Source organism: Sceloporus undulatus, chromosome 11 (assembly GCF_019175285.1).
Source record: "Sceloporus undulatus isolate JIND9_A2432 ecotype Alabama chromosome 11, SceUnd_v1.1, whole genome shotgun sequence".
Taxonomy (NCBI): domain Eukaryota; kingdom Metazoa; phylum Chordata; class Lepidosauria; order Squamata; family Phrynosomatidae; genus Sceloporus; species Sceloporus undulatus.
The window spans coordinates 8,664,814-8,676,633 of NC_056532.1; the positions used below are offsets into that span (position 1 = coordinate 8,664,814).

The 11,820-nt window shown below is 49.8% G+C and overlaps 1 protein-coding gene across 1 annotated transcript in view; it reads left to right on the top strand.

Annotated features, from left to right (window-relative positions):
- Positions 1-3,358: 3,358 nt before the first annotated feature.
- Positions 3,359-11,820, top strand: part of PPM1D (protein phosphatase, Mg2+/Mn2+ dependent 1D) — a 169,897-nt gene continuing 161,435 nt past the window's right edge. The window contains 4 exon segments of the mRNA XM_042442605.1: positions 3,359-3,382; positions 6,143-6,596; positions 6,599-6,658; positions 10,152-10,380. Coding sequence (XP_042298539.1) covers positions 3,359-3,382; positions 6,143-6,596; positions 6,599-6,658; positions 10,152-10,380 — 767 coding nt within the window.

The following is an 11,820-nucleotide window of genomic DNA, read 5'->3' on the forward strand; positions in this document are numbered from 1 at the left end:
TATATATATATATATATACACACACACCCTATATATACACACACACACACACACATATACCATATATATGTGTGTGTGTATATATATATATATATATATATATATATACACACACACACACACACCCCTATCTCTGACCCCCTCCCTCCTTTTGCCAATCTTAACATGGAGGAGGCGGACTCCTCTTTGGTTCCCCTCCGTAAGGAAAACAACCACAATCCACAAAGAGGATGGGTTCGCGAGGAAAGGGAGAGGGGGGAAAGGGGAGCCCTTTCGGACGAGGCCCCGGTCCCTGGCTCTGCCCTCCTCCTCCTCCCAAAATGGATGTCCGCCTGCCTGCCTGCCTGCCTGCCTTCCTTCCTTCCTGGGCCCGCGTTCTGCCTGCCTGGGAGCCCGGGATCCCGAGAGGACGGACCTTGTAGTAGACGTCGAACTGGATGTTCTCGGGCAGGGATCGGATGTCCCTGCGTCGGGCCCTTCCGTAGCTGTCGACCACGGCCGAGATGGCCGTATTGTACAGCGTCTCCGGAACCCACTCCAGCTCCACCGCCGCCATCTTGACACAGCAGCAGCAGCAGCCAAGGCCGACGAGCGAGCGACGCCTCCGCCTTCCCTCCCTCCCTCGCCTCAGGGGCACAGAGACAGAGAGAGAGGCTGCCTTGGAGGGAAGGAAGGAAAGAAGGAGGGAGGGAAAGGAGGAAGGGAAGAGGCGGGGAAGAAGGAAGGAAGCCAGGAAGGAAGCCCTCCTCCTCCTCCTCCTCCTCCCTGAATGGGATGGGCTGCCAGGGAAAAGAAAAAGAGGGCATTCACGCCCCTCACACAAACACACACACAAACATAACTACATGACTTTACACACACACACACACACACACACACAACTACATGGCTTTATACACACACACATAACTACATATCTTTATATACATATATATATACACACACACACATACATATATAACTACATGACTTTACACACACACACACACACATATATACACAGACACACACATAACTACATGGCTTTATATACATATATATATACACACACACATACATATATAACTACATGACTTTACACACACACACACACACACATATATACACAGACACACACATAACTACATGGCTTTATATACATATATATATATATATATACACACACATACATACATATATAACTACATGACTTTACATATACACACACACACACACACAACTACATGACATTTCATACACACACACACACACACACACACAAAGATATAGCAGAAATACAAGGTTTCCCCCACAAAAAAGATAGATAAATAGATAGGTGAGGGGACACCCTGCGTTTAGGTACAAGGTGTCTCCCCAAAAGATAGGTAGAGAGATAGTAGAAGTAGTACTTTGGTAATACACTATACTACAAGGTTTCCCCCCCAAAAAAGATAGACAGAGATAGATAGATAGATAGTACAAGTTATACTGTGATAATGCACTATACTACAAGGTGTCCCCACACAAGATAGATAGATAGATAGATAGATAGATAATACAACTTGTGTTGTGGTAATACACTATAATACAAGGTGTCCCCCCCTAAATAAAGATAGATAGAAAGATAGATCAAGCTGTACTGTGGTAAATAAATGTTAATGGGGACCCAAAGGACTCCTACTATAGATGAAAAAGGTTTTAGTTGCCAGTATAAGAGCATAATCCTATGTATGCCTACTATTTCAAAGCAAGCTCCATTGATCTAACTGGGACCCGACAATTGTGTGAATCTGTATAAAGTTCACACGAAGCATTGAACCCATTGGGTCTCACTTCCGCTTACCCTCTTGTTACAATACATCTAAACGTAAAAATCAGAGTACAAACAAGAGTTTTGCTTCAGTTTGGATTGTGGGTGAGCGGATGTGAATTGTGGCAGACAGCTATGGAAGGTATTGATATCTTCATCAATACTGTTCTCCAGCAGTAAATCTGAAGGTGGTTGACCTTATGCTAAAATGCATCCTTCTCAAAGCTACAGCTCTCATTTTGTTCCTCTTTCCCTTGCTCTTTCAGGGTTGTTTGCTACCTGAAATAGCCTCTGAGGATGTGCTGAGTTTTTTTTTGTTGTGGCCAGCAATGGAAGGGCAAGCCTTTATCTACAAAAAACAGCCTTCCTGGGCGTCCTCCAAAGAAGTGAATGGAAGTCGTAAAGATCGAGAAGACACTAGGTAGGGAAGTCTAAACATGCGGCCTCTGTATTTTGCTGTATTTTGCTAATGGTTTTAACCTGAGAGGACTCCTCCTCTAAGAATCCCTATGTCCTCCAGGCAACTCTGTGCTCAACGTCCGACAGACACTGACCAGAGAACGGCGCTGGAGGAGCTTAACAATGGCCTAGTAGAGTATTCCTCTCTAGGGATCTCTGGGTCTGTCAGTGCAACTCTTTGCTCAACGTCCGACAACACTGACCAGTAGAACTGCCGCTTGAGGGAGCTACAAAGGCCTAGTAGAGTATCTCTCTAGGGATGCTCTAGGTCCTGCCAGGGCAACTCCTGTGGTCAAACGTCCGCGACAGGGACAACTGACCCATAGAACTGGCGCTGGAGAGACTACAACAAAGGCCTAGTAGAGTCATTCTCTCTAGGGGATCTCCTAGGTCCTCCACCGGGCAACTCTGTGGTTTTTCAACGTCCGACAGACACTGACCATAGAACTAAGAACGCGCTGGAGGAGCTACAAAGGCCTAGTAGAGTATTTCTACTCTAGGGATCTCTTTCCTCCAGGGCAATCTGTGGTCAACGTCCGACAGACCTGACCATAGAACTGCGCTGGAGGAGCTACAAAAGGCCTAGTAGGAGTATCCTCTAGGGATCTCTAGGTCCTCAGGGCAACTCTGTGGTCAAACATCCGACAAGACACTGACATAGAACTGAAGTGGAGGAGCTACAAAGGCCTAGTAGAGTATCCTCTCTAGGGATCTCTAGGTCCTCCAGGGCAACTCTGTGGCCAACGTCCAACGACACTGGCCATCGAACTGCGCTGGAGGACGCTACAAAGGCCTAGTAGGTATTCTCCCGGGATCTCTAGGTCCTCACAGGGCAACTCTGGGTGGTCAACGTCCGACAGACACGGACACATAGAACGCGCGCTGGAGGAGCTACAAAGGGCCTAGTAGAGTATTCTCTCTAGGTATCTCTAGTTCCACCTCCAGGGCAACTACTGTGGTCAACGGCCGACAGACCACTGACCATTAGAACGGAAGTGGAGGGAGCTACAAGAGCCGATAGAGCGTATCCTCCTAGGGATCTCTAGGTCCTCCCAGGGCAACTCTGTGGTCAAAAAAAAAACGTCCCGACAGTACACTGACCATAGGAACATGGAGGACGCTACAACAGGCCGAGTACGAGGATCCGCTCTAGGAATCTCTAGTCCTCCAGGCAACTCTGTGGTCAACGTCCGACCGGAGACCACTGGACCCTCGAGAACTGCATGGAGGCAGCTACACAAGGCCTAGTAGAGTAATTCCTCTCTAGGGTATCTCTAGGTCTTTGAAATGCAACCTTTCGATTAACAGTTGACCACTAGAGTTGGCAGGAGGCAGCGCCACTAGCAATATTCCTAGAGAGAACAATAGTAAGCAAAGGCAGCAAAAATAAGGAGGGATATGCAGTGTCCAAAACCTTTTTTGAGCGCAGGTCTTCCCATTGTTTGTGACACCCAAACCTAGTATCGAGGCGCCAAAACCGATGAGCAGAAATCAACCACGTTGAGGGCCGCTTTTAACTGCCCGGGCTCCAGTGCTAGGTGACATCACTGGAACTGTAGTTGTTGTGAGGCATTTAGCCTATAAGTGCCACAATAAAGCGACGATTCCCTACCAGGATTTCCTGGCGCATTAAAACCAGGGCAGTTAAAGTGGTCGTCAAACGGGGGGTATTTCTGCGAGTGGTGTGTTGAATACATAGTTACAATAGTCACCACCCCTGGCAGATGCCTACAAAATTGGATTATTGTTGTAAACACATGCAATGTAATGGGTTGAAAGCAATGTTTTTTTTTGTGCTATTGTTAAACAAGACAGTATTGTATTAACAAGTCAGCACAACAAACATCTTTCAACAACCATACATTGTCAGGTTTATTCAACAATAATACCAATTTTTAGGCCTCCAGGGGTTGGAATATTGTAACTATGTTCTGCAAAACACACTGCAGCAAATAACCCAGATTTGAGACCACATTTGAACTGCCACTGGTTAACTGCCAGGAATCCGTGGAGAATCGTAGTTTGTATTGTGCGCACTCTAAGTGCTAATGGACTTTCCTAAACTAATTGGCATAAATGGCCTCCAATCTGACAAATGGAGCAGCCTTGGGGAAAGGATCGACTTCTCTCCTCAAGTCGACTCAATTGCCTGGTTTCTTTCAACAGCCTCGAAATCTGAGCTCGATTCGTTGTTCCTTGTCGGTCTGCTTTTTCTTCCCTGCCTGCGGCGCTGTGGGCACGGGCACATGTGCGCAAGATGCGCCAGAACGCGATAGCCTAAGCAAGTACGAGTGCACGGCACGACTCCTTCGATCCGGTGATGGGTCGGTTTTAGTCACCGTCTCCTGGGCAGTGGCTCTTGGAGGAATTCTGGAAGGGGCTGGCGAAAGCCTGGGAAAGATAGTATTTCTGATCAGCAACGGTGGGACAGGGTGTTTTTTTTGCTTGACTTTCTGGGGCCAGAGTAAACCCCAGTTTGACACCTCTTAACCGCGCCCAGGCTCAGTGGCTTGGACATCTCTGGGACTTGTCAGTTTTGTGAGATCTTTAGCCGCCTCCAAGGGATGACCCGACAGCCCATTAAAAGTAATGCACAAACTCTACAATCATTGTAGAGGCTGGTGCCTCACAACAGACTACAAACCAGGGTTCTGTGCCACCGTAATCCCTATCCATTAAAAAGTACATGGCCAAAAGTCCCGTTAGTCCAGTTCTAGTCTAGCAGGCTGCTTACTCACAAAGACACACACAATCCCAGAGTTTCCACGGGATGGCATTCACATCCCAATTCCGAGAGTACTGCAATGTGTACATGTAGTAGAGGGCTGTGTCATAAACAAGATACTAGCGAATCCCAGGGTGTGCTGTGCATGCAATCCACCTCCCTTAAAAATAATTTGGTCTAAAGCTCCATTACTTCCATTGTCCAAGGCAGTGCCACACAACAAGAGAGCTACACCAATCACCAGGTGTTCTGGCACATTAATCCCCATCCTAAAAGTAAGCCAAACTATAGTTTGAGTTGGTTGCCACACAGACTACAATCCTGGTTTCCAAGGGATGATCCAATAAAGTACTGCAATGTGTAAGTTTAGGTAGAGGTTGGTGCCAACAACGACTACAAATCCCAGGGTACTGTGCGACGAACCACCTCCCTTAGTAACTCAAACTCCATTACAGTAGTGTATGTGAGGCTGGTGCCAACAAGACTACCAAATCCCAGGGTTCTGTGCGAGACCACCTCCGCCTTAAATGCCAAACTCCCAATACTTACTCTATTGTAACAGGCTAGTGCCACACAAAGACTACAAATCCCAGGGTTCCAAGGGCGAGGAATCCGCCATATGAAAAAGCCAAACTGCACGTTATTCTATTGTAGGAAAGGTGAGTGCCACACAAAGACTACACAATCCCAGGGTACTGTGCGGACGAACCCACCTCCCTTAGAACGTCAAACTCCCATTACTTGTATGTAGAGGCTGGTGCCACACACAAGAACTACAAATCCCAGGGTTCTGTGCGAGGAATCCACTTAAAAATGCCAAACTCCCCATTACTTCTATTGTAAAGGCTAGTGCCAACACACAGACTACAAACCCAGGGTTCTGTGCGGTGAACCCACCTCCCTTAGTACGCCAAACTCCCATTGTTCTAGTGTAGAGGCGGTGGGCCCACACAAGACTCCAAATCCCAGGGTCCTTGCGGGGGGCGGTGCCTTAAAAGTGACGTCAAGCTCCACCAAATGTCCAACCTTCGCGGAGGGGAGGGGGGGCAGAGCCACGAGAGAGCGGTCCTGTGTCAATGAATTAAACGAAGCGGGGGAAAGGAACGGACCCGGATGGTCCGGCGTTCCATTCCATCCCCCTTTGATCCCTTCGAACGTTGGGCTCCCAGCGTTCCGCTTTCGATTGTTCGGACGTTCCGAGGCGCTCGTGCGCCTGCGCAGAACCGAGGCGAAGGCGGGCGGAGCAAGAGGAGGTCGCGGGAGCGCCTGCTTGCTTCCCGATCGAAGTCCGAAAGAGAAGCAGGGGACCCCGAATCGGAGGGAAGCCCAGCCCCCGTCCCCCTTTTCCCGCATGGAGGGCCCTTCTCCTCGGGGTGAGCCTTCTCTCGGACCAGGGAGGGAGGAAGTACATGGAGGACGTCACCCAGATCCTGGTGGAGCCCGAGGGGGCCCCGGAGACAAGCCCTCCGCCTCCGGCTTCGCTTCTCCCTCCGGCGCGGGGACCCTCGGTGGCCTCTTACGCCGTCTGCGACGGACACGGAGGCAGAGAGGCGGCCCACTTCGCCCGCGAGCACCTCTGGGCCTTCATCAAGAAGCAGAAGGGCTTCCGCTCCCAGAGCCCCGCGCCGTCTGCGCCGCCCTCCGCAAGGGCTTCCTCGCCTGCCCGGAAGACATGGTGGAAAGAAGCTGCGTGGAGTCCCTTGGCCTTCCCCCTCTCCCTCCCTTCCTCACCTCTTCCTCCTCTTCTCTTCCTCTCTTCCGCTTCCTCCTGCCTTCCGCCTCTTCCTCTCCCTCCTACCCTCTTCTTGCCTTCCTAGTATCCTCCCTGCCTCTCCTCTTCCTCCTCTTTTCCTCTTCTGCCACCCTCTCACTCTTCCTTCTCTTGCCTCTGCTTCCCTTCTCCTCTTCCTCCTCCTTCCTTCCTTCCTTTCCCGTCTTTCATTCCTCCCCACCTGCCTTCCCCTTTCCTCTTTCCTTCTCCTCCTGCTCTTCTCTTCCTGCTTTCCTCTTATCCTCTTCCTGCCTTCCTCCTATCTTCCTCCTCTTCCTGCCTCCCCTTCCCCTTGTCTTCCTTCCTTCCTCCCTCTGCCTTCCTTCCCCTCTTCTTTGCCTTTCCCTCCTCCTGTCTTCCTTCCTTCCTTCCCTCCTTCCTCCTCCCCCTCCTTCCTCTTCCTGCCGTCCTCCTATCTTCCACTCTTTCCTGCCTTCCCCTTCCCTGTCTTCCTTCTCCTTCCTTCCCCCGTCTTCCTCCTCTTCTCCTGCCTTCTCCTATCTTTCCTCCTCTTCCGGCCTTCCCCTGCCTTCTCCTCCCCCTCCTGCCTTCTTTTCCTGCTTTCCTTTGCTTCCTCCCTCCTCCTTCTTGGCCACAAAGCCTTTCCTTTGTTGGTGTCATTGGCCTCCCTTGACGGCTGAAGAGTGTGACTGGACCACGGTCACCAAGGCTTCTTGGGGCTACAGCACTCAGGAGGAAAGCCTCTTTAGTGTCACCGCAAAGGTCATACCACAAAGGTGCCACCTGCAAACTGCACTCAGCTGCTTTCCTTGTTGTTGTTGTTGTTGTTGTTGTCTGCCTTCAGGTTGTTTCCAGCTCATGGAGGTCCTAAGGGGAAGCTATCACAGGGTTTTCTTGCCTAGATTTGTTCAGAGGGGAAGGTTGCCATGGCCTTCCTCTGAGGCTGAGAGAGCCCAAAGTCACCTGGTGGGTTTCCATCAGGGCTGAGCAAGGATTTGAACCCTGGTCTCCAGAGTCCTGGCTTTGCTTGTTGTTGTTGTTGTTCCATGGCTTGGATCCTGATTTATGTCATTGTTGTTCTTTAACCACTCATCCCACCTGTCCCTCCCATCATACTAAAAAGGTTGCCTCCTTTCAAATGTGTGGTCATTCGCAATGACACTAGCAACACTCGGTCAGTTCTCAAAAGGTTTGAATCTTAGGATTAACCCCGGAACGAAAAACGTAGGGCCCTCTGGTTGCTTGTGGATCACGTCTCCCATCAGCAGTCCCTAGTTTTGTAAAGGATGATGGGCGTTGCAGTCTTAACAACATCTGTAGGCTCCTATGTTCCTCACCTATGAGTGCCCCATTTCTAACCCCTACCTCTATGTACCTTTCCTCCTGCCTTTCCTTGCTTTTGCCTTTCCCCTAACCGGCCTCCTGCCTGCTCTCTGTTCAGAAATTGAGGTCTGGATTGAATTAGTGGGAAGGAGGCCTTTGCATGCAGGCTTTGGATAAAGAATGGGAGCATTGCTGTTGGAGAGAGCCAGCATGGTTTCAGTGTCGGAGGCTAGGGTTTGAGTCCCTGTTTAGCCATGGAAACTATGCACGAGTCACACTCTCTCAGCCTCAGGGGACGGCAATGGCAAACCTCACCTGAACAAATCTTGCCAAGGAAGCCCTGCGATAGCGTCGCCGTACGTCGGAAGTGACTTGAAGGCACGCAACAACAACGGGTTAAGGATTCAGCAGCGCACATTAGGATCAAGGTGTTTGGGTCAGGATAGTCTTTAAGGGGAATGTGGGAAGCTGTTGGCCTCCCAACACACTGCTTTCTGGTGTGGGGTTATTGCTCAGAGGTAGCTCTGAGTTGGGGGTCTCCTCTGCAATGCTCCTTCAGAGAGACCCCTCTTACATTTCTTCTGCATGGATTCATCTGTAGACAGCAAGGGCGTCAGACCTTATACATTTCCTATAAAGGCTCTTTTAGGGCTGAGGTTGGGCCCTGAAGGGCACTGTGGGAAATAAATAGGGCCACATTAGATAGGTAAGTTGTCATTTCTGTTTTTGGTGGTGCCAGGAGGGGAGCATTATGTTCTTACAGGGATCGACTGGATGCCTCTGGGAAGCCAACACACAAAGGAACAAACTCAAGAGTGCGCTTTAGAGTGATGCTACCTCTGAACATGGAAACCCACTGGTTAACTTTGACTAGTCACAGACTCTCAGCTTCAGAAAACCCCTTGAGAGGGTTGCCTTAGGGTCACCATAAGTCAAAAATGACTTGAACAACAACAAAGCCTCTCTCAGCCTAAAGCTCTCCAAAGGCGGTGCCTGGCGCACTCTCAAGTACTACCAATCCCAGCCAGCATGGCAATGGTGGTTAAATATTATGGGCGTTGTACTCCAGTGTTTCCAGGTTGTTCCTCAACATTGAGGAAGGCTGATGTGTTAGAAAGGAATGAAGGACATCTAAACTGGTTGTGCTGCTGGGAGTCTTGAAAAAAACAGGTGCAGGACTGGCGTCAAGAAGAAATCCCACATCCCTCAATGCTTTCCCTCCCACTTGCTTTCCTGCCTGTTCAATTGCTCCTTCTGCAAACTCTAATCTCTGCAAATGGGATTGCCTAGAAGAGATGCACAGCGGGCAAAGGATTGCCAAGCAGTGCATGCCTTGGCATGTTTTCTCAGAGGGCAATCCCAAGGGAGTTCGCTTGGGTGTGCTCCCAGGTGAGCATATATAGGATGGCAGCCTCTTTGCACGCTCCTAATTTTAACCCCTTACACGTTCATTTAAAGGTTTCTCAGGCCTGTTGCAGACTGCCAAAATAAAGCTGCTTCAGGTCTCTTTGGAGGTATGCTATTTAAATGACGCATGGGTTCTAAGAGTCCGGTCCGGAGGTTGTGCCAAAGCCACACTCCTTTCCTAAGCACTGGAGTGCAGCTTTGGTGCAGCTTCCGGATTCTTAGGATGCATGCATCATTTAAACAGCATACCTCCAAAGAGACTGAAGCAGTTTTATTTTGGCAGTCTGTAACAGGCCTTAGTTTTGTTGATTTGACACTTCCCAGGTTTACAATCTTAAACAGACATGGCACACGAGGAAAAGGGGATTACTGGGTAAGACCAGCAAATGCTGGCAGCTCTTTTCTCCCTCAGAGGCCAGAGCAATGGCAGATGGCATGGAAGGAGGGTCCTCCATCAGTCACTGGATTCAGGACACGATGGAGCTGTGCCTGGCTGCTCTTCTCTCCCTCCAAGGCACTGTGGATGGAGGGAAGGTTTTCCCTCGGCTGTTGGGCCTAGTGGTCACGGCGGGACAAACAATAGTGGGAGTTCCAGGGTTATGATTTTGACATCTGAGCTTATGGACCCAGCTATGGTTTGGTTTCTGGGGTAATAGATACCGCACAGCTCCTGCCCGAATTAAACTTCGTGTCCCCTTCTCTTTCCCCCTCTGCAGCCGAGTGGCCAAAGACGATGACTGGCCTTCCGAGCACATCGGGGACGACTGCCAGCGTGGTGATAATCCGGGGCTCAAAGATGTACGTGGCTCACGTCGGAGACTCCGGGGTGGTGCTCGGCGTCCAGGATGACCCCAAAGACGACTTCGTCCGGGCCGTGGAGGTGACGCAGGACCACAAACCTGAACTCCCAAAGGAGAGGCAGCGGATTGAAGGTCTCGGGGGCAGGTACTTATCGCATCATCTTAATGTTTCTTTTCCCCGGAGGGGCTCTTTTCAGACTGGGTCACAGTTCTGGTATGCGCACCATAGTCTTGACTCCTCTGACAGATGTCAATTCTCCTGGGTTTCATGGAACGAAAACACTTTCCCATCCTCTCATCCTGTTTTCTTGCATTGCTGGGGACCCAGCCTTGGCTTACTGTCGCATTATTTCTATAGTGCAGGCGCATCCTCTATGTAAGTGTGCACTGGAAGATGTTGGAAGTTGTGGTCGAATACGGTAACATTTCCCAATTTCTGGTGTCACTTAGATCTTAGTAAGCTGCTCTGTTGTCTCTCACCACCCCCAGAATCCTCCCCCTCCTCTCCTCTCCTGCCTTTCAGTAGCTGAGCCGCGAGTCTCTTGTGCGTTGCGTTGTTTGCCGATAGTATTGCGGCTGCCTTCCCAACGCTCCCGAAAGCGTGGGAGCCGTTTTGAGTCGCAGAGCCTTGAAAGGGCTGTTAGGGGCCTGTTGTGCGAAAGATGCTGGAGGGGGCGGCAGCCGAAGGCTGGAACAAGAGACTTTATTTAACACAGAGGAACACGCAAGTCAGCCCTTGAGGTTGCTTTTAACAGTGAACGTTAAACGTACAGATGTGAGCGACACAAACGCTGTGTAACTGGAATAAAACGCGAGGCTATGTGAGATGTTTTGGTTCACGCCATTACTTTGAGCTGAAGAGCTTCCGCAAGGCGTTTCTCCTCCCCGTTTCACGGTGTCTCCAAAAACAAATTATAGTTGCAGTTCCGCAAGAGATAGTGCTTCCATATGACAAAGTTGGGTTGCACAGATTTATCAGTATTTTGGCCATCTTCCAATTTTAAAAAACTACTTAGGCCTGTTACATCGACAGGCAAAATAAAGCTGCTTCGAGTCACTTTGGAGGTAGGTTTAATGATGCATGCGTCCTAAGAGTCCAAAAGCCACACCAAAGCCACGCTCCAGTCCTAAGGACTGGAGTGCACGTGGGGCAGCTTCCAGACTCTTAGGACCATGTATTTGAAATGCCATACCTCCAAAGTGACTTGAAGAGCTTATTTTGGCCTGTCCTGTAACAGGCCTTAGGGTGTTTTCCAGATGGGGGGTTTGTCACAGCTGTCTCAACTCACTTATGGAATGTCAAAGGATCCGGACAACCTCCTCTAATCCACTAACCCTTATTTTTGTCCCCACTGCTTCTGCCCTCTGCGACACACCAGCCCTGAGCTCCGCATTCTGAGTTGCTGTTGTGTTGTCTTCAAGTCATTGCCGACTTATGGCAACCCTAAGGCAACCTACATGGGGTTTTTCTCGCAAGATTGGTTTAGAGATTAGCCACTGCTGTTGGTATTAGTTCCTAAGGTTTCAAATGGGCAGCAAAAGGACGACCAAAATGATCACGATTCTGGAGTAACTCCCCTAGTGA